Source organism: Aulonocara stuartgranti (assembly GCF_965226115.1).
Source record: "Aulonocara stuartgranti genome assembly, chromosome: 14".
Taxonomy (NCBI): Eukaryota; Metazoa; Chordata; class Actinopteri; order Cichliformes; family Cichlidae; genus Aulonocara; species Aulonocara stuartgranti.
Window position 1 is genome coordinate 24,048,551 of NC_138950.1, and position 23,591 is coordinate 24,072,141.

Genomic DNA, 23,591 nt, shown 5'->3' on the forward strand with positions numbered 1-23,591 from the left:
ACCATATTCTGAAAGATACACTGGTTAACCAAATATGATTATAGTAGCATACATACATTTTGTCTTTGGTTAATATTTATCCTTTAGCTGTTGTATTCTCTCCCACTGTCATACGGAGAGTCCAAGCCTGAGGGTAAATCCATAGTTCACCACATTTCTTTTATTTACCACGCAGTGTGTCAGCTATGGGCATGCAATGCATGTCAACAGTTTAGCCATTAGATGTTAAACAACTTGTACCAATTTCCCTCCAAAGAAAGAATCCAACTTGACTTATGCAAAACCCTGTGACCCCTAAGAACCTTTCCTAAGGTGCATAATGCTGACTGCTGCTCTTTACCTACCTTCCAGATGAGCATGGCAAACAAATCTATAGCAGCATTTTGCATGTAAAAACCTAATTTCCACAGTGCAAAGGAGATGAAATTCAAATTGGGAAGAGTCAAATGACCCAACCGCCCTGGAGCTGTAGGAATTTGACTGAGTCAGAGAAGAGCTCCAGGCTAAAGCAGACTGTATACTTTGGTTCAGAAACACCATTTGGTCAGATTACATGAACAAAAGGACATGTTTGCACAGTAAAGCTGCACTGGATGTGATGTGAATGGGCATGTCAACATAGTGGAATTCTGATCACACTGGTTTGCCTAACATGGAGCTAAATATATTCTTAAACAATACTCTTAAGAGCCTGCAAAACACATCCGAATTAATTTCACTAGATAATAGCCAGTTTGGTAGCATAGAAGACATGTTGCATTAAAGCATGTGGAAAACAGCATGAATTTCTTCAGATGCTCATCCTTTTCCTCTTGGGTATATGTGTTCATTTATCAAATTAAGTGTAAGAGTGGCATTAGTTCGGAGGCTTTGGGGTAAACACCTTTTAAGCTTAAGAAGGTTCATAAAATGTATCTACCGTAATAAACAATTTAGCTCCTGAAATGCCATTCGGCATTCAGCAAGGTTAAAAGCTAATGAGCAAAGACCTTAAAGGGAATAGTGTTAATTATAATTTTAAAAGATACTGCAAAACTAATTTCTTGCCCAGTTTTTTTGTTTGTTTGATTTTTCTACTTTGATACAAAATAAAATTTAAATGAACAAAATTCCAGTGGAATTGGTTTTCTCCCAGTAAATGTCCTGTTCAGATGTGCTCTGGAGAAAAATAAGATGTCACCATGCTTTAAGCGTTCTCCCCGCGCCCTGCCGTACTGTTTAATTCCATTTATTTAGACCTCTGTTCTGCTACTTTGGAGGCTTGATTAGAATGAGAATCTTAGCCATCAGGGCTAGAGATGTAGCATCTCTAGGGAATCATCTGACTGACAAAGATTGAGTGGATGTCCTTCCCTGAAAGACAACTGGCTGATTTGTTAATTTCAAAATACAAATTGACGGTAACACACTTACCGTACACATGAACTCTAGGATGCACGTACGCTTCTACAGGCAGATGTGCTTCAGACCTTTCAGTGTCTCAACAACGGATATGCAGGCCCAAGAGAAATAAACAGATATGTCACTTTCTATTTAGCTCAAAAACACGGTGGCTGTCTATCATCTCGACGTGTCATTTTTTTGAGTGTGTGAACGAGACTTTGCATTTCATCTGATGTAGAAGTGTGGAAAAGGGCGGGGAGGCAAAAGATTTCATGGGTGGAACAAAAAAGGTAAACAGTATACAGTAGCTTCAACACTTCAAAAATCTCATTTTCTCCATGGCAGCTTTGCAGTTACAAAAATACAGATTAATGCCCTAATCCATAAAGCATTATAATTTTTTTCTCCTTAAACAGTTGATAACCATGAAAATTACTCATAACCTCTAAATTGCATTTTTCTTTCCTATACTCTCAGTTTTGGATTGATTCTCAATCTGCTCCTAGTAATTTTTAAGCCTTCAAGCTTCAAAGGTCACTTTGTAACCAAACCTAATTAATTAAATTAGTTTGGAGCTGCTGCTTTGCTGCGCGGTGTAAGATGAGCTTGAGCTTTGACGAGCAGACATGAAAAAGTTCTGGATAAATAAGATTTATTGCCTTTTCTCACTTGAAAGGAAACTGTTGGCTGCCTTGAATAATCCTGTCTCTTGAAAGTCAGAATAACATGAAAATCAGTCCTTTATACTTACAATACTGCAGCGTAAGTATTGCAATTTCAATAGAAACCTGTTTTTCTTTGTTGTGCAGCTAAGTTAAATGATAAGGCCTAACTCACAGGCTTCAGATATATTTTATTAGGACTGGCTTTGTGTTATTTTAAACCATACCACAGTTGTAAAATGGCATCTACATAGCTGCATTGATTCCTGTTTTACAGGTTATCAAAGAGACCATGACATGTAAAAGAAAAAACATCCACCCATTTTGAATATCAGAATAGTGGGAGTTGGGTAGCCTAACTCAGTATGTAAACATTTTGAAGTCCTTGAAGCTTTTAAACTGCTTTGTGGCACTGTTGACATCTGTGTAAAATCTGCTAAACTGAGACAAAGACTAAATTTGAAAGAAGAAAAGAAAAATGCAGGAGCAGTATTACAAATAAGTGAGTTTGACAGAGTTTTGTATGGTCTGCTCATCATCTCTGCCGTACACTAAAAGCTTGAGGCATTATCTACTGCTAGAATGAGCTATATGGATTTTCATATTTTCTCTGAACTGCCTTTTGCGACTCCAAGAGTGTACCGGTAATAGAGGTGCGGAACTCCTTTAATTACAAATATTTTTAGCGCAGAGATCCAAATGCCATTAAACAGTTACTAGAGGACAAACTATCCTCCTGAATCTAAGGTTATTTGAAGTTATCGCCAATGTGTTACCCTGCTGGAGCTCAGCAGAGCAAAGTAAAAGCGGTTCAGCGTGTTTCTCCATTTGTTGTTCAGCGGGAATGACTCTGTGTGCTGAAAACAAGTGAGCGCCGGCAATTTAAAATATCAATGTGGAAGCACACCACTTGACAATCGTTTACAACAGCACGACAATGGCCTTAGTCCCCGCCCATGGCCTGATGGGCTAATGGTAAGTCCTCCTGTGGCACTCATTGGACAGATCGTTCTCCAACGGAGAAAAGCCTGTTTGATGTCAGTCAGCTCGATCAAGTGGACACAAATGTTTGGGCCCAGACTGGATTTTTAACACGTGCAGTGACTGTGCTCCAGCTGAAGGAAGCAATACCCTTTAATAGATTGCCCACATGACACCCATCAGTCACACAGATTATTTCCTCATGACTACATATGACCCACACATAAACTGCATTATTACCTGAGGACAGAATGACCTTGACTGCTATGATGAAGATGACCTGAAATTAAGAATGTGGGTGATTTACAGGCAGCAACATGCGATTAATGTTATACTTTGTTTCAGCTCACTTTCAGTTCCTTTCAAGCTTGTCCTTTTGACGGGGGATTATGGTCATAGCTGATATAAAGAGACTCTTAAATCCGGAGAAAAAAAGACTTCCCTCTCTCCAGAGTCTTTTAAGATTATGCCCCCTGTGGGTGCACTGTGGGTTTAAGAGCGTAAGAGCCCTTCACTAGACATCACATCTCCGCATGCATCAGCTCTGTGCAGGGACGTCACAAAACAAAGCATGTTGATTTTTGTTTTGTTTTGTCTGTAAGAGGGTAGGGGGGCTTTTCTGGTCTGCTTTTAACTACTTGAGAATTTTGGATGTGAATGACACAAGCTGTAAGACTTGGCTAAATAAAAATTAAAGAATGGAAATGTTCCTGCCTCAAAATGAAGTCATAGTCATAATCTCATTTACAGTCTTTGTAATTTGTTTAGATATATTACGTCTGCCCTCCATCATCCTATACAAAAATAATCCAGGTTAAGGTTTGTCCTACAAAATGGAGGATTGTGAGCACTGGAAGTACAAATTTATTTGCCTGTTTACCTCCTTTACCCCCATTGCTCCATTGTTATTCTTTGCCCCTACTCATCATGTTCTTAGGCAGAATGCAAATCTGTTATCCTCTGATTCGGGCCGCAGAGGGGTTGTTTTTATGTGTAGCTGTTAGTTGCACTGATGAAAAGACCACCTGTCATCTGCTGGCCCTTTGATTAGATTAGTAGGTCAGAAGGATGGATTAAATTGATATAAAATAGACTAGGCCCTCATACAGTGCTTACTGTGTCATTACAAGAGCTCTGATCCAGATGTATTAAGCATTTCTCGTACTCATGTGGAGTCCATCCCCGTAGTACGGATTTTAATATCAGTCATTACTAATAAGAAAAAAAATATAGGATATACAATTTATAAAGTGCCAACTTGATTCATATAAATTGTGTTTTCAATAAATCATCCAGGGTCCTAATAGTTAAACACAGGATTCATAAAACCTACATCACCTCAATGATAGAATCACAGGCTGAGATGATAAAGACGTGGGCTGATGGTTTTCTATTCTATTCAATTCAATTCAGTTTTATTTATATAGCACTAAATCACATTAACAGTCACCTGTCAGGTCCTTAATATTGTAAGGTAAAGACCCTATAACAATACAAAGAAAACCCTAACAATCAGATCACCCCTACATGAGCAAACACTTGGCCACTGTAGGGAGGAAAAGCTCAGTTTTAACAGGAAGAAACCTTCGGCATAGCCAACTTTATGCTTCGTTTTAAGTCTAATCTTAATGGTAGAGAGGGTATCTGTGTCCCAAATCCAAACTGGGAGAGTTGGAAGTTCCATATACGAGGGACTTGAAAGCTGAAAGATCTGCCTTCTATTCTACTTTTAAATACCACTTCTTTCTACCTCAAACAGTTATCTCTAACAAACAAAGGCAGCCTGTCAGTCTCTCAATATGCAATAAAAAATTCTAAAAAGCAATATAGTTTATCCAGTATGTATGTGAATTATTTACAGATCTTGCTTACCTGCAGATGACACTGGAGAAATGGTATTTAAATCCATATCAGCTTTACAGGATTATAAGAAAGAAGGAAAGGAAGAAAAGTTTTTGTCTTTTAAAACTGATCATTTTCCTTTATTAGTTTCATGTTTCTTTTCCGGCAATTATCCATTTTTTCCTCTCTCCTCCTTTCCCACCCTTATTCATTATCTGGACATATATAAAGGTTCTGTTTTAAATATCAGACACCGAGCAGTACTCAGACTTGTACAGCGTTAATTACAGTAGCTGTGGATTAACAACTTACTGTGCTGGGAATTTAAACTGAATTAAAAGCAGGAACAAGGCTGATAAATTGACTAGATGGTTCATAACTAACTAACTGCTTTGACAGGTTACTATTTTTGATAAAGACCTGACCCGGTCCCAGACAAAGGGTTTGTTTTCTTTAATTTTAGTTGGTAAGCTGACAGTCGTGCCAAGTTTATACAAATGCGGTGGTGCACACATGGGGTTGCAATGCTGTAAACAAAAAAAGCGATTCAATAATTTGAGTCATGACTCATATATTTGTTCCTAACATTTTCTCAAGATTACCAGTGTTATGCAAGAATTAGTCACATACAAAATTGCAAACACCAGAGTCATTTGGATTGCACATGAAACAGTTTTTCATTTTTATTCTATCTTTATTGCACTAAGTCAATTTAATATCCATATGTAAGTGTTGGCTATGGTTGAGTGAAATCATTGCCAACAAGTTGGTGTCATGTATGCTGCTGTTAGTCTGTCAGCTCTCTCCCTTTAAAGAGGTCATGAGCCACGTGTGAGAAAGGCCAGCAGCCGGACAATGTCCTGAAATGACTCTCTGGCATTTTCGAGTTTCAAGAGTTCCCATGTGAAAACATCTCTGGAGTAATGGAGATGTTCATGACGCTGAAAACTATTTACCTTAAAATGTTTAAATGAAAAAATAATGTGTACACTTTCTGATGAAAATTGTAGAGCTGTACTATATACTCCATTGTCACACGAAGAGAGAACACAACCGACTAAGACATTTTATATCTATAGACACTCTTGTCCCCTGTTAACTCCATGTTAAATGTTAAATGGTAAAAGGCCTGTATTTGTATAGCACTTTACTTAGTCCCTAGGGACCCCAAAGCGCTTTACACTACATTCAGTCATCCACCCATTCACACACACTGGTGATGGCAAGCTACATGTTAAGTAAAAACATTTGCAGAAACTGGTATATCCCACCTTTCATTTCAGTTTAATTTATATAGTGCCAAATCACAACAACAGGTGCCTCAAGGTGCTTTATATTGTAAGGTAAAAACCCAACAATAATACAGAGAAAACCCAGACAATCAAACCAATGAGTAAGCACTTGGCGAGAGTGGGAAAGAAAAACTCCCTTTTAACAAGAAGAAAACTCCAACAGAACAAGGCTCAGAGCGGGCAGACATCTGATGTGACTGGCTGGGAGGGTCCCAGCTATTATAAGGTGAGAGACGGGGTACACCCTGGACTGGTTGCAGGGCTAACACAGAGACACACAACCGTTCACATCGCATTCACATCTATAGGCAATTTAGAAACACAATTTAGAAGCCAGAGTACTCGGAGGAGACCCGGTGGATATTAAAATGGTTTTTTGAACAGCAACAAAGTCAAGTACAAGATGTGGAATACTGTTACACATGAACCTTGCTTGCCCTGTATGAAAAAAATTCCCCTGTATTAAATATTTAACATGCACAACTAGGAGAACTTGTCAGTAAGCATGCAGTGCATTTGACTATTTTATGGTGCCTTGCATCATATCTCCTTGAATGAGTGACTATGAATCTAATTCCCCCTTAATAAAAACTGGATACTAATGAATCATACGGCTTTGGTGGTGAATGTTAATCTGGTCTTCATTCATTCACAGAGAAAAAGCTACAGATTCCAAAATCCACTTCTAAAGAATCCAAAAAAGGGATGTACAAAAGGACAAAGGTCTTAACGGGGAGGAGGGGCTGAAAGTGCAGTTTTTGTTTGTGAATGTCTGCATAATTTGTAGCTACAGAGGTCTCCTCCTATTCTCATTCTAATTGGAGCTGCACCCTCTCCCATGGCAGCTCTGGTTCCCAGAGTGAAGACCCAAGCCTCCCAGACTCTCACTCAGGCACACAGCCACCCAGACAGCCAGGCTGAGAGAGAGCGATGGAGGGAGGAGTCTAGTAGTGGAGCTCTATCCCCTGACAGGGTCTGCTGTGGTAAAGCAACAGAGAGAGAGCGAGAGAGAGAGAGAGAGAGAGCGGGCAAGTGAGGGCTGAAGGCACTCAGAATGGATGGGCAAAGAGAAACCGTGCGAGCGACAGAGGCAGAGTGAGCGAGTGTGTATTCTCAGAGTCAGCGGCGAAGACACAGAAAGTCTACAAGCTCACACCACAAAGAGAGCGCGCAAAGGCAGAGCTGACAACCGGCTACACTCAAGAGTGACACACAGAGGGAAAAGACACAGAGAGACAGGAGAGGGAGAGAGAAGAAGAAGGACCAGAAGAAGAGGAGGACAGAAGACAGACAACCAGCTTTCCTCTGGTAAAACAAGACTCCACTGAGGGACTGTAGCATCCCTCCCCCCCCCCCCCCCACACCACCACCACACCACCACCACCCCCCAGCAGCACAGAGGAGCACTGTCTCATCTCGTGCATGTGTTTCTGCCTGCCAACTTCAATTTCACACTCGCCTACTGTTTTTCGTAGGTTTTGCCCCTCTCCACTCCGCAGTCATGATCCTCTGGGTCCTTCTGCTGCTCCCGTGGATCTCCGGACATGGTAAGTTTTTTTTTCACGTTAAAGTTGCTAATTCATCACATCTCTCGTTCTCATGATTGCTGTGTGTGTGTCTGTGTGTGACTGGCTGGCTGAGAACTGTGTCTTTATACCCATGTCTTGCTGCTGCGACGTCTTTCTTGCGCTTGTTGCTGTGCCATCTGCGTGCTTTTCTTTCTTCCTTTTTAAAAAACAAAAAACTGTTTCTGATATAGCGCTCCCGTGTGCGCTGTGATGTCTGATGCAGAATGAGAAAGGAGAGAATTAAGAGCGAGAGAGAGAAAAAAGAAGAAGGGGAAAAAAAACAAAGTCTGTATGACTGTAGTGGAGGTTAAATAGTGCAGTTTGCACTTTTCTCCGTCAGTTGCTCATAGCTGTTCAGGCAAGACAAGTTAAATACTTCCTATGTGGGCTTGTTATTCCTGTCACACACGCAGACACACACAAACAAAGCCCCCTAAACCCAGTCCAGTTCAGTCGAGCGTTCACTCCTGAGTCACATTGTTTTGAACTGACAGCCCTTTCCACATTGACTTCAGCTAAAGGGAGGAGGGGGTCTTGGTGAAAAGAATGTAGAGAGAGAGAGGAAAGTTAACGGTAAAGTGCTTCAGAAGGCAGACCCATGTGGATAGCTTGGCAACCCCAGCCCTTTGGACAGTATCTGCTGTTGTTATTTTTATTCCTAGACAGTCTGTTTGTGGACAGAATGAGGATGGATTAGTTGTTTCCCCTGCTTACCACCAGGTGGTTGTCTTTGGAAAACAATAGAAGTGAGTAAAGTAGTGCACAAGTCTGACTCTGTGTAACACCTCTGTGGCGCTGGGAGACGCAGAGACACACAGAGCTGAATCAGACTGTCAGAGTTCCTGCTGGAAGGTTTGCAGCATCATGCCCCCCCCCCCCCGTTAATGAGTGTGCTGGTTTATACTACAGGGAGCAAGAGCCAATAACTCACCACCTCTTTACAGCGGTTTGACCCCCGTCACATTGGGCTGTATTCTAAAGAGGCAGTGGCTGAACAAATGCCTGTCTGTGTGCCTTTAGTTGTTTCCCACGGGGAGTTGTAATTGTGACCTTTTTATTTTATTTTCTGTTTTAAACCACAGCTCAGAAACTGCAAAAAACCCCAATACAAAAAAAAAAACCAAAAAAAACCCTGAGATCTCAGTTTGTTGACACATTGTTCGGAAACTGACAGCTCAAAGTTGGTAACATGCTGATAAAACAGCAGCTGTAAATGAAACTTGGTAAACAACATCATTTTCTTCTGCACTGAATTCAGCTGTTTCACATTATGATTTATAGTCTATAGCATAGGGGGGCAAAAAAAATGCACTGCTCGTCAAACGCAGCAATTTGCTGTGATTATATTTCTTTTCAGCTGACTTATTTTTCATGTAGAGGCAAATAGAAAATAATGATATCATAACAGACCTATTTGAAACTGACTGATGGAGCAATTAAGCCCCCTCTCGGCTTCTCTCATGCTTTAACAGGGGGTAGAGCTTTTGCAGATGAAGCATCTTTATGGTTTGTGCTCTTCACGACAGCATATGTCTCGGGATACGGTAGCGCTAGTTGTGTAAATTGAAACAACGGGCAGTTGGAGCAGTGGAAGCGCTCTCTCTCTCTGTCTTTCTCTCTCTTGGCTTTGGGAATGGAAAGTTGTGGTCCATCAAACACCGTAGACGATGCTATTCCTGATTGTGCTGCTTTGCTGTATTCTTTTCCCCTGATTCCATAAGTGTTTCTGTGCCATCTGTGCTTATTGTGATGCAGAAATACATGATCGTTCATTAGTATCTCCCACTTTGTTATGCATCTGCTAAGTATTTTATCTGCAGTTGACTTAAGCAGTATATTCTGACTGTACTTGATTTCCATGTCTGGTGTAGATAAAATTAAAGCTGTGGAAGACATTCAACACTGAACATTAGAAGATCTCATTTTGTTTTGTTCCTAAATCTCAACATTTTCATTCCCATCATCGCAGGTTTAGCCCCAGTTGTGGGGAACAACTAGCACCAAATCTCATATATACCAATTGGAATGAGACGATTGCTACAACTGGAATGAGATGGGATTGTGCATTTCAGCACAGTTGGTTATTACCATAATATAAAATACCACTTTCCCTGCCAGGTAAACGGGGGATAACAGCCTACCTTCTCTATTCATGCCTCTTGGGAGAAAAAAGTGCTTCCCTGAAGCTTACTGTTGTTGTACAAATTACGGCTCTGTTTATGTGTCGAGCCGGTGTCAGCAGAAAGCTGCGAAAAACAATCTTGTTTTTATGAACATGGGGGACAGTGGGGAGTTGTGGCCATTGCAGGCATACACTTCGACGCAGCTATCCTGTGAGACAGCGAGAAAGAGAGCAAGAGAGAGAGAGGAGTCAGTCCAAAACGAGTGGCGCTGAGCAGTTTTTCCTTTTCTCTCTCTCTCTCTCTCTGTCTCTCTCTCTCTCTCAACTTTGAGAAGTAAATGGTCCAAAGCGAACAAGACGGAGAGGGGGAGAATAAGGAGAGAGGGAAAGCTGTTGTGAGCTGCTCTCATTCCTGACTGCACTGTTATCGCATCTAGGGCACCTTTTCTTTCGCTGTCACCTCTTCAGCCAGTGACAGATGACACAGCTCCAGTCAGAAATCTGGGAGACAGTCTCCAGGAACACATTCACCTCAGGCCAAACTCTTCCAGGCCCTAGTCCATCCCTTCATACCACCTCCCCGCTCCTCATTTCTCCTGCCGTCTAATCCACCGTATAGCAACTCTCATATTCTTCAGCCTGTTTGCGATTTCACTCCTCACCTTGCAGTGGCACATTTCCCTGTCATGTACTCACTGAGTGTCCTTCTTTGACTCTTTGTGTTTATTTGAATTTTTTCCCTCTTACTTTGGGTGATTGATTGTCTGTGTAGGGCAAAAGCTGAATATGTTGGAAAGGGGCAGTTCCTCCTATTGAATGTGCTAGACTCCGAAGAAAATGACCAAAAGAAAAACTAAACATTGCTAAGTGTACAGCCTTTTTTATATCCCTCTCATTGCCTGTATTTCCCTGCCCTTTTTCATGTAATTTCCTTTCTCTTCACAATGTGACATCAACATACAAAGTGTCTAATCTTTTGTCTTCTGTTAGGGTATCTTTAATGTGGGTTTTAGCCACTAGGGGTGTTGCTGCTGCACAGGAATGAAAATCCCAATCTTAAAATCTCCTTAAATCTGCTGCCCACCCCCGTCACCTTCATTATCTCCCACCACTTAAATATATCTGGTGTCGGAACTCCTGATTTTGCCACCAAGCCAGACTAAGCTGTTTCTTAGTCCTGGAAAGCACGTCTTAGTACCCCCCCAACAGCCCCCTTTTTCATTTACTACTGTCTATTAACTGCTGTCTGACGACTCTAAATCCGCTTTTCATGGGCGGCAGGCTTTGATACATATTTCTCCACCAAAGTATAATTAAATGTCTTTTCTATGTCATGTTTGGATATGTGGATTTTTTATAGATGGGAAATCACTCTTGCTTCTTCAGAGAGGGGAGGGAAAGAGGGGAAGAAATACAGCTCATGACTCTGCACAACACTACTCAAACAGAAATACCAATTTTCAGCCTCATTATTATTTGTAAGCAACACACTCTGCTGTCTAATGCATGGATTATGACTATAATAACTCAGAGGTAATTAATTATTTTACCCCAGTTCTATTGGAATGCTAAAAACGGTGTAAATTTTCCAACATGCTGTTCTAGAAGTCATATGTTCAAGAGCCTCCTGTACTGGTCGTGAGCATTGTCTGTATTTTGAAACGGTACAGGATTACTAAAATGCATGGTACGAGTCGCAAGCACGTCCTTGCCTTGTCCAGGTCATATGACTTTTCCACTAACCGTGACAGTCATGTAGTGAGTGACGGATGATGTCACCAGTTCATGATGGAGCCCAGTGGCATGCAGTCTGTTGCCTTGTTTGTGTTGCATGTCCCATTAAGGCTAGCCAGCTTAAGTCACCTCATCCACTGTGACTCCTGCTCATTTCTATGCCACGATAGATTAAGCCCACTGTAATCCCTCTGAGCCGAATGCCCTGTTGGATATTTATGGTAATAAGTAAACATATGAATAAATAATCTAAGAGGCTGCTGCTGGACAGCTGGAACTTGTAATGCTTCAATGTTAGGAATTACTTTTGGCATTAAAGAGAGATGCTATTTCTAAGAAAGAAAGAAGGAAAAAAGATTAAAAACAGAGTTTTGTTGATTGTTGTTCGAATAGAGAAATGAAGAAAAATATATTAAGATAATATTATATTGACATACATGTTTACAAATATTAAAATGTGAAACCTAAGTGTCGTTTATCCAGTGACTATGGTCTGGATGAAAACCTCATTTCGAGTCTGCCAGGATTCAGGTCAGCCAGGGAAGGGAAAATGATTAGTTCAGAGCCTTCTTGGAAAACCAGGCAATGATCTGCTCCTCTCATGCCGTCAGTCAGTCTGTCAACAAAATCAAGCTGTTTACTGTTGGGCCTCATTATCTATCTAGACGCTCTTCCCAGTTTTCTTTAGTACCAACCAATCAAAACCCCAAGGCCCTCATCTCCTCTCTTTCCGAGTCTCCGCTGCTGGATCCCATTCCTCTGGGATGAATTTATCCAGATTGGAGCACTCAGCAAAAGGGCATTATCCCGGATTACATGTCTGTTGGGCGGCAGTGTTAAGTAATTCAACCAGATGCTGTTGTGATCGCTGGGTCACCTGTGAAGTCAGGGTTAGCAGCTGCACTTCTTCACTCTGCTCTTTCTTGTCATGTCTCCGTCCCTCTGAGACTTTATCCTCGGAGAACAGAGAAGTTTTTTAAATAGACCAGCGCAATAATACCACAATATCGATACTTCACTAATGCTGAAGAAGCATGTGGAAGCCCTCTCTAACCCCAGTCAGGATTTTATTTGGTGACAGATTATGGGTAGGATTACCGGCTTCTAAATTGCAGTTTAATGCACAGGAAACAACAGGCTATGCTTTTTTTTTTTTAAGGCAGCTCTACAGGACTGTGTGTTCAGATGTGGGGGTGCTGTATATAGAGCACTGCTGGATCATACTGTGTTATCTTTCCTTGGAGAGGGTAAACATTGGCATAACTGGGCCTCAAGAAATATATTGATGGGTTTAACGTGACTGTATCCTTCCTCCTTTAATCCGGGTCTTTCCCAGCTGTGGTTTTGATATATTTTTAACTTGCTGCTAGGATCTGTAATTGCTTGCGGAACATAGCTGTTGATAGCTAGACGGGTTCAGACAATGTAGGGATTAGCAGTTTGTTCCTAACTTGTCAGCATACTGCTTTGCAGACCTGAGGCATGAATAAGTCTTTTGTTTAAAACATTCCCACAGAGCGACTGCCTGTGATTAGTGTTTATTTTGGCCTACATTTAACCTTAATATATAATTCACAGTCAATTATGTTTTCTTCCCATCATGGTTCTGCAGATTTACTCTACAAATTTCATTTGAGAAAAAAAATCGATCATCTCACTCATAATGTGAGCACAAAGAATATATGTATGCATGGATTTTAAAATTCTCAACATTAGCATGCCTGGGATTAAACCACTGAGCATGACTTAATAGATAAGAAAAGACCACAAGGCTTTGAGATTATTGTTTAGTCATTTTCCAGATCATCCCTTTGTTCTCACAGACATTTGATCGAACAACACATTGAGTTAAACCTGCGTCCAGTACATTAGTAATAGGAAATTATTAGCTCAATCTTGTCATTTTGTTACTGGCAACTGAGCAGTTTAGTTAGTTCACAGTTAGTTTGCAACATCAACAAAGTGCATGCATGTTGTCTCTGTTGCAGTTTGAATCTGAAGAAAATGACAGATTGCTGCTTTGATATTATGATCAGGTGGGCACAGGATTGGATTTTGCTAAAAATCCAAGCATTCCTCATTTTGAGTGTTAGTCACACAAGATTATTTTTTATTTTTAAATAGTTGACTGTCTTTGCCTAACATTTCTGGCCCATTTTTCCTTAGGGTGGTGCTATCTCTGCAAATCTTCACCTCCAAGTTTAATTAAATTGCATGCAAGCATGATGCAGCACCGTACCTGTGTTGTTTTACTGCTCAGGGAATTTGTTAGCAAACCAGCCTAGCAATACATCGATTTTATGGTGAAAGGCTGTGCTTGGAAGGGGCCCCTAAGATGCATGTGACGCTTCAGCACAGCAGTCACTTGAGGAATTGGGTTGCTGATCCGATAACAACTTCCTAGTGTTTGGCTGGAAGTTTCTGGGACAGCCCAATATTACACTCTGGTGAACTCGCTCTCCTCCCCTCTCTCCCGTTTGTTCCCTATCTCTTTCTCCTTGTAGTCGTTCCGACATTCTCATGCCAAAGATTCATAACAATGGACGCAAGGAAAAGGTTTTCATACCGGACACTTCACATGCATTCTGTGTCCGCCTGTGTATACATGTGAGTACATCAGCGCACTTTTACTGTGCTCCTGCAATTACAGCTGCAAGCCCTGAATGGCAATATAAATGCAAATCAGCCTTTTAACGTGTACAGGCTCTATCTAAGGAAGAAAGAAGCTTCTCACCTGTGGGTGAATGTTGATGTTGATGTGTCTGCCTGGCATTACAACTGCTGCGCATGTTTTAAAAACTGGCAATGGATAGTAATGTATAGTACTTTAATTTGTAAGTAAACCTTGAGGCTGTTGTAGGTGTCTGGACCCCAATATAATAAAGAACACTCACGGGAACTGCTGTAAAGCATCATTGTGTGGGACAGCCTCCGTAGTGAGATGCCTCCTCTGCTTGTGTGCTTCCATTTTCGTAGATACATCTAAATTGTGCTTAACGTTGCTAAATGGATGAGCACAGTGGCTTCTATTTATTAAACGGGGTTGGAAAACAGTTCTCTCTGTGGTACCAGGCACCAGTGGTGAGAGGCATGGCTTTTTGAAAAGCTATTTGATCTGCCACTGATACCAAAAGATGTTTTATTCAGCAAAGCACATCTCACACAATAGCAGCACAAACTTGCTCTTGAGCCAAGCCAAACTTTTGAAATCTACTAGTGGGTGTTGGGGCCTAGGAGTGGGGTGGGGTGGGTGCATGTTTAATGCTGGCACCCACCCCAATACTTTCATACATGATGTAGATGAGCTTTTTTTCCCTTTTCTTTTCTTTTTTTTTTTTTACCAGATGCCAAATGGGGCTTTGAGCCACCTGCCTGTCCCACTAAAACAATTAAGCAATTGGGAAGAAAGGACTGTTCGGTAGTGGGGATCTCAGTGTTAGCATACCCTCCCTTTTCCCAAACTCTTTTAGAACCCCTCGGTGTTGGCACTGTGCCATCTTCTTTCATTTCTATTTATCTTTTGGTTTCTGTGAAAGCAAGAGCAGTTGACGACAGCCTGTGTGTGTGTGAGAGAGTTTTTGAGATGGTAAAACACCATCCCTCTATTGGTCTGTTGGTCTCATGAGACACTTTTATGAAGTGCAACTTTTGTGATTGCGCATTTATAAAGCAAATATGTCAAATTTAAATATAGCCCCCATCCATTTGGGGGCTATATTTGACCCTGTGACCCTATGCAGCAATACGTTGCTTCAGGTTCTCCTCCCATGCTAATACATGGGAAAGGTTTGCGTGTAAAGGCACCGTGCAACGCTCTGTTACGGTGGTGACCCTTAAACTTGAATTTGTATTTGAGATCATGGGGTTCAGTGTAGTGCTACTTCTCTGTAATGAAAATCACAAATGTGCTGAAGTGGTCAAAAAAAATATGCAACATTATGTGGAATCCCAATGAGACCTTTTGATTGCACCTTAAACAGTGGTTTACACAGCAAAGCTTCATCTGTCATAATACTCATATGCAAACACACTAAAGCATATATTTCATTACCTCATTTGCATTATCTGGCTGGCTGAGCACAATAATAGTTAAGAAAACCTTGAGTGTTAAGGAATGACCAGTATTTGTAGATTTCATTACATGCTACTTTATAAATAAAGGTTTGTATTGATCCTTAAATATTAATATATCCTAATATAAAGAAAACGAGCAAAAAACGCCTCTATTGATTTTAGCCTGTGCTTTTGTTGTTTTCTTTTTACATGGCACTGCTAGGATTCACTCTGCCCACTTTAATACTAGTCCTATTTTTATACGCGGCAATAATTTGGTGTTACAGACAGGATCAGCTAAAGGCAATCCTTATATATTTTCCACTGCTGTGGGTCTCTGCGACCGCACACCTCTTAAGGCCGTTGCTCCTCTTTTGTCTTAAGTCCTTTCTCTTTCTGCTGGGTTCTTTGAGTGGATGACAGAAACCTGATAGAGTAAACAAAGTGAATTAAAGTATAATTAATTTTTAGTGGCCACTCCAATATTCACTTTGCTGATTTGGAGGTTGAAGAGCTCTTGTCGCACTCTCTGATTTTTATTTTATTTTATCAAGTGCAATTTAATATTGTGGAGGCTGGCCTGGGCAATGAAAAAAAAATGCTAATGCACATTGGGGAGTTTAAATGATTTGCTATCCTTTCAAATCTGTTGGCAGGGGTTTCAATCTGGCTGGCGTCCTGGGGGAATTCACAGTGGTCATTGCTCAATCCCTGGGGGACATTAGCGCAAATCACAAAGGAGCACAGAAGTCATTTCAGTTTTCCACTTTCCTTTGGCCAATGCCCAATGCTAAATGGCAGAGGACTGGCTCACAGTACTGGGAACGGCAAATGCTTTCCCTCTCTCTATATCTAACCTTTTAAACCTGATTTAATCAAATCAAAATACCACAGTGCAGATCCGTTTAAGACAACCTGAAGACAAACAGTTGAAAAGGTACCATAAGGCCTTGGCGTGAACCAAGGGCAAGGCCATCCATTATTTCTTGTGCAACCAAGAGCACAGGGACACGGGAAATGCCTTGCGGTGCATGATGATGGACAGACTCCACATCATAGATTGGATTAGAGTGGCAAGAGAGAGAGCCCTAAAAGCTGTGGCAGTTTATTGAAGCCTTATCTAAAGCGATAATGTTACTACAGAAAGGCCCATGTAATGACGGATGAGTGGACAGCACCCTGTAAAGAACTGACATCAGGCAAGATAGTTATGGCGAATAGGCAAGTCCACTATGGTCAACTCATCTTCCTTTAAGAGCAGGAAATAGGACTAGCGGATAGTCACTATAAAATGGACTGTCAGTTGCTGGCACCCTGGTTACCCTACAGTGTCATCATCACAGGTGTATCCAGTTTAGAGAGGTACAGTGCTCAGTGCAATTTAGATCCCATTACATCACTGATAACCACGAGGCATCTGGGGGGAAAAGTGTTATTGCAGAGATTTGTAGAATCCCTGAAGGCAGTGTTTGGTTTCATGATATATGAAATCTACATTTCAAAATTCCTTGTCTTTACCCGTAACAGTACTTTTCGAACATGCTGTGGAGTGTTGGTGAAGTGGTAAAGTTGTACTTAGGTGAAATTCCTGTTCTTCTTCGTAGCAGTATTGTTCTGGGATGACTAGAGGACATTCTCTCTGCTTTAAGGCAACATTATCCATCTAATAGCAGCCAGATGATAGTAATGACAACACAATGCCTTCCAAGGTAAACAGAGATATCTAGTTCTTAGGAAAGGAAACGAGAGGAGACGACAGAACAACAAAGCCATAAAAAATGGAAATAAATCCATCTCTAAAGGAATGGCCTTCTTGTCAGAAATTAAAACATATCTGTGTCTTGCAGCCCTAATCCCTAATGCCAGCGCATTTGTTGTCTAAGTAGAGTATTTGTGCATATGTGCGAACAAGCACAAATGTGATTATTTTTCACTTTGGCTGTATGCTAATTCTATTACTTTGCATTGTTTGCCTATCTTAGTCTCAACAGCTTTGGTTCAGACTACTTCCAAATGTTTGTTTTCAAAGGATACCGTACTGTTTGCGTTGTGCAAAGTAGCACAGTCATTTAAGTGATTATTCTTTTTCTGAATACCCTTATGTGACTTTTTAGCTCATGTCCCACTATGATCTGGTTGAGAGGAGTCATTGCCCCTGTCCCAAGCCTGTGTGACAGTGGCACAGCAGGACATTAAAAATGCAGCAGGGCAACTAAGGATGATCGTGGCAGCACACAGTTGGATGTTCAGAGTTCTCAACCAAACCCCCCTCCCCATCACCTCCAGTGCGTGGCCCCAAAACTTTCCCCAGGTTACTAGTATGCATTATTAATGCAGCTTTCATTTAAAAAGATGCAATTTGCTCAGACCAGCTGCACAACTGCAACACAGCCTCATTTGAAACATGGAGAAGCCTTCTCATAAATATATGTTGGATCTCCTGCAGCCCAAAGACTCTCTTCCAGATGGGTGTGCTCCACACTGAGGGAAGAGTTAATGGTTTGGATTTGCTGTCAGTCTTCATGAGCAGACTCCTAATGATTTTACATTCCTCCACTAAATGAGATGAGATGTTTAGTATCGGTGCGGCAGGCTGCTTAATAAACGCATTTATTTATTTCAAAACAATCAGTTCCTCTCACTCTTGTTCCTTATTAAATCTTTTTTTTTCCCATAACAGGTTTCTTTCAAATACAGAAATAGTAATACTTGTGTCTGGCATTAGCTAAAGGACAGTACTTAAACCAGAGCCCCATGTGGGTCTGGGGATTGATATGGCTGTTGTTTACTCCAAAGCAGACATCTTTTAGCTTCTCCCTCAGCTCAGATCCTTTTGATCATCACCTCCATATTGGATATAAAATGGAGAATGAACAGCGCTGCTGCACAAGTGACTTTTAGAGTTCTGTGACTCTTTGAAGACTGCCAAACAGTCTTTCATCTCAAAAAACAGCAGCTGCCTCGTACAAAAGAAGTACAGGACGAAATAAGAGAGAAAGGCAGTATCCCGGGCTTGAAAATGAAACAGTAAAGATTGTGGGGTCTCGTTGTGATCGCATTTCCTCTAAGGCCTCCTGTGAGGAAAATGACATGTACTTCACGCAGCATTGATAGCCGGGCATCTGTCAAACAACCGGGGCTTAAGGAAGTGTGTGTGTGGGTATATGTGTGTATGGGGTGGTGGTAGGGGTGGTTGTAAATAAATAAATAAATGAAACAATCTTGACTCAATTTAAAAGGCACAGCAAATGACTGCTTTTGTGAAAGGATCATTTCTTTCGGCTTAAACTGGGCTCAATAGGTAATGCAGAATTTTCAGGCCAAGAGGTCATGAAGTTTTCCTTCGCGAGAATTTGCAAGTGACTTTCAGTATTATGTTATCGAGCCGATTTGAAGAATGCCAGCAACATAAAAAGAAAAGAAAACAGAGACTACAACTTAAATGAGTTATTCTTGAATTAATGAAGGAACAGGATCTGTAGAGTTCCCCCACTGAGACATGAACCAGATTTCAACCCAGAGCTCCCTCGAGGTGACGGCCAGCATTTCTCTGACAGGACATCTGGTCCCAGAGCATGGTCACCAGTGGGTCGATGTCACCATCTTAATTGTAATGTTTCTCTCTTCCTCTATGAAAGAAAAAAAAAAAAACAAGGAAAAAAGGGGAAAAACTAGGGCGGCTTTCCATAAAAGGAGAAAAGGAAAGGGGGAGCCACTATTTGCTGGGCCGTGTCGGCATGCCACATCATTTAAGCTGACAGCTCTAATAAATTACAGCAACAGATCGCTGTGAACAAACAAAGCTTAATGGAAATAAAGTGAGAATTATCAGCCAAGAAATAAAAGGAAAAAAGAATGAAATTAGTGCAAAGAGAGAGGATTAAGGGATGTCAGGCCTACATAGCACAGGCATTAAATGGGCAAATTGCCACTTTGAAAGATAGGAAATGTTTTGTTCTCATTATTGCTTCCTTTCAAAATGGAGAATAATGAGAGAATCCTGAGCAGACCTAAAATGTCCCTTATCAGACTCCTCAAAATCTGCCTCTCTGCATTGCATTTCTCGTCCCTTTTGTCTTGTTTTGCTGCTGATTTTTCTGCTCTGTAGGACCCTTGCTCCACCAATTCAGCCAAGCCGGAGAAAGCCTGGAAGCCTTTGTCATTAAAAAGCTTAGGCATGTGGAAGAGAACGACAAGAGATGGGAGGTATGTCAGGGGAAACGTTTGTCAGGTACCATCAGTATGAAAGCTGTTGCACATAGAGACCTTTGAAAGAAAGGCAGGTCAGAGAGGGTCCACTTTCAAGACCACTCCATTCTGTCTGAAAAAAATAAATAAAGAGGCAAATTGCACAAATAAGTAAAATGAACCAAACTAAAAATTGCTAAAGGGCTCCAAAATTTTCAGTAACCCCATGAGGATATGATCTGTCAGGTGCACAATTAGTGTTATTACACTTATTTTGACAGGATGAAAGCTCCTGCTTTGGCAAGATGGAGATGTTAACTGGAACAAAGGACAGGAATTAGAGTCAGATAAGCTTGATAGAATAAAGGTAATTGAAGCAGACCTTAATAATTTGCCCCATGAAGAGTTTAGGTCAATCACACAGGTTTGACTCAAGCCTTTGCAAATACCTGTTTTGTTCTTTCATTGTAATTGAGTGGTTTATATTCCCCTGCAGCACTAGATTAAATCCTCTTAAAGACACCCTTTATTTTTTGTATTATTTTCATTTGCTATGACAAAGGTGTGTATAGGGATGGGTATCGTTTAGGTTTTATCCGATACTGGTGCCAAATCGGTACTTTTGAAACGGTGCCGGTGCTCAAACGGTGCTCAAACCGGTGCTTAAAGAATGGAGAATACAACATTGGTCCAAAAACCTCTCATGTTCAGCTGGTTTTTTGTAAAAAGATAACAATGTTAGCCTTTTCTGCAGCTATGGGGCATATATGGTATCACTCTTGGCTGGAAGCAGTGCTTAAACAATGGAAAAAACACAAGCTTTGTCCAAAAACCTCTCATGTTTAGCTGTTTCCCTCTTTTTCTTTGGTCATTTTAGCCTTTTTGGCCAGGGTGAAGGGAGTGTCTGCCATCAAACAAGAAGACAGCCGCATGTAGCTATGATGATGTTTGCTAGTTTACCTTACATGCATTAATGTAATAACGTGGTTAGCCTACTCAACGTAAATTACACTCGAACAACATGAAGCTACTCACGCAGAGAAGAACGGCTGCTGCTGCCATCATCATCATCCGTCATCATTTCTGCTACACTGGCAGGGCTAGGGGCCAGGACTCTACTCTTCGGGTTTTTGGGGGATGTTGCTAAATCCGGGTCCAATAACAGGCACCACACCCGCAGTAGATGTGTGAGGTCTTGCAGCAAGCTATCAAATACGGCGCATTTCTCGGCTTTTAAAAAAAAAAAGCTATGCGTCGCCTGGTGTTTCATCGGATTCGAGGTGTTACCTCCTTTGACAGTATCACAGTATCAGCTTAAAGCACTTGTTGCAGGCTGCTGAGTTTGCATATTTTGCTGTGAAGTACAGCCAGACTTTTGACCGCTTCGCCTTGGGCATTTTTGATCTGTAGCTCTGCTCTAAAAGAACGTACATACCTGGCCCCGCCTACTATCCTCGGAAACGTAAAATGATTGGCTAGAAGTGTATCACAGCTCAGGAAAAAAAAGCACCGAAATGTGCGCTGCTTTTCGGTCTGGTTACTACCGTTTATGTGCACCGGACACCGGTACCCATCCCTAGGTGTGTATACATTTTTCTTTCTTTCAGGTGCTCACCTTCAGCAGTCACCTGCCACCATCTCATCCTATCCCTAATATCCTGTTCTGTCACTCCGACAGAATGCACGTCCTCCTTCGTTACATCCATGTATCTTCTCTGTCATCTTCCTCTTTTCCTCCTGCCTGGAAACTCCATCTTTAACATCTTATGTCCTATATCCACTATCCCTCTTCTGCCCATGTCCATACCATCTCAACCTTGCCTCCCTAACTTAATCTCCAAACAGCACAGCCTGAGCTGTCCATCTGATACACTTGTTTCAAATCCTGTCCATCCTGGTCGCTCCCAAAGAAAATCCTAGCATGTTCAGCTCTGGCACCACCAGCTCGGGCTCCTGTCTCTTTGTCAGCACCACTGTCTCCAAACCATATATCATAGCAGGTCTCACTATCATCATGTAAATCTTCCCTTTCACTCTTGCTACTATCGTTCTGTCACAAATCCCCCCTGACACTTGTCTCCAGCCGCTCCACCCTGCCTGCACCCTCTTCTTTACTTTCATAGCTTAGGTTATGATTTTTGAAAAGCCATCGCAAGCTTTGTCAACAGTGGTTTTTGTAGAAGTAGAGAAAATACGTGCTGTCAAAGTTTAAAGAGGTCCCAAAAGATAAGAGGTGGAGGAAGATCATTTAGCTTTTCCCGATAATAATAATTTTTTTTCTTCTTTTCTCTTTTCTTCTTCTTCTTCGAGTAGAGCGTTGATGCTATGGGGTGTTGTTATGATGCTGAATTAAACAGTAAAGCATTCGAGCCCTGCAGGGACATCCTTAACCACGAGCTAAGGTTTTTGTATTTTGTTTTTTTTCCCCTACTCCACTTTGTTAGCCAGCCAGGCTGGACTTCAGCCAAGGTTTGCCTACATGGTGGACATAGAATCCCATTGCTTTTAAAAAAATACATGAGAGGTCAAACACCACGAGACTCTCATTAAAACTAATTAAGAATGTCATTCAATAACAGTAAAACAGTAATAGGAACTGCTACCTCTCTATGCAAGCTAGCGGCTTTCAGAAGCACTTACGTAGGAATGAGGAGGGCTTTTATGGGAGAGGGGTGTGAGACGTAATATGAGTGCCTTGGGAATAATGTACGTCCCACTTCTTAGCTACATTCTTTGTGTATTTATGTGTTTGTACGGCCTTGTGTTTGTGTGTTCCCCCTTGTACCTGTGTGCATCTATGAATGCTTTGTGTATGGCGTGTACTCTAGAGAGGTTTTGCACTTAGGCTTAGTGTGTGTGTGTGTGTGTGTGTGTGTGTGTGTGTGTGTGTGTGTGTGTGTGTGTGAAGAGACCATGGAGGGCCGTCCAACAGAGAGCACTGCATTTCGAAAGGTGCCAGAATGAGTTTGTCACAGAGCGCGTAAACTTGAGGAGAAAGGGGACTGCAGAGAGAGAGAGACTTTCCCCAGGCACCCAGAGTCTGTCAGACTGATTAAGTCACACGGTTGGAGTGAGAGTTGGGAAACTGAACCAGAGCATGCTAGGGAAGCACAGGATGACAACAGAGAAATAAAGAAATAAATAGAAACATGCAAGTATTAACATGACTGCATATCACGTGTGCACTTACTTATACCTGGCCCCAGAGACTCATGCTGGGACACTGCACACCAGCCCACATCCCATCATGCCATCCTGCAGCTTCCTCACCCCGCGGCGACATAAAGCAGGTCAGGTCCATCTTAAAGTTCACAAAATGCAACATGACAGGACAACTCTAACATATGCCTGTGTGACAGTGAAGCAAATAGATGACTGATGGCAGAGTACTATGTCTTAAGGGGGAAGTGAGAACAGTATAAGGAAAACTGACTTTACATTTGTCTCCCTCTCTGCATTCGGTTTGCTTTCAGACAAGCAGCAGAAAACTGGGGCATGAGCTGCAAGTTTCAGCTTCGAATGCATGGATCTATGGGAACTTTTTGTAACATGAACATAACATACATCAGCCCACGTGCAGGCTCGGCTTGTTTGTTACTGCTGCAGAAATGCCAAGGACTTTTGAACCATCTAAAAGAACGGGCAGAGTACCATACCACATCACCCTGTCATCCACCAGACTAAAAGATGAACTTGTTTTTTTGTTCAGAGGACCCTGGCTGCTCTGAGGTGGCCTATATTTTCTTTCTATCTCATTCAATCAGTC

General features: G+C 41.5%; 1 protein-coding gene across 7 annotated transcripts in view; it reads left to right on the forward strand.

The window, feature by feature from the left end:
- The first annotated feature begins 7,171 nt into the window (after positions 1–7,171).
- kirrel3b (kirre like nephrin family adhesion molecule 3b) overlaps positions 7,172–23,591 on the forward strand; it is a 169,706-nt gene continuing 153,286 nt past the window's right edge. For all 7 annotated transcript variants that reach the window (XM_082503695.1, XM_082503696.1, XM_082503699.1 and 4 more), the window contains exons 1-2: positions 7,172–7,468; positions 7,636–7,707. In XM_082503695.1, the coding sequence (XP_082359821.1) occupies positions 7,219–7,468; positions 7,636–7,707 (322 nt within the window). In that variant the 5' untranslated portion in view covers positions 7,172–7,218. The remainder of the gene's footprint in view (positions 7,469–7,635; positions 7,708–23,591) is intronic.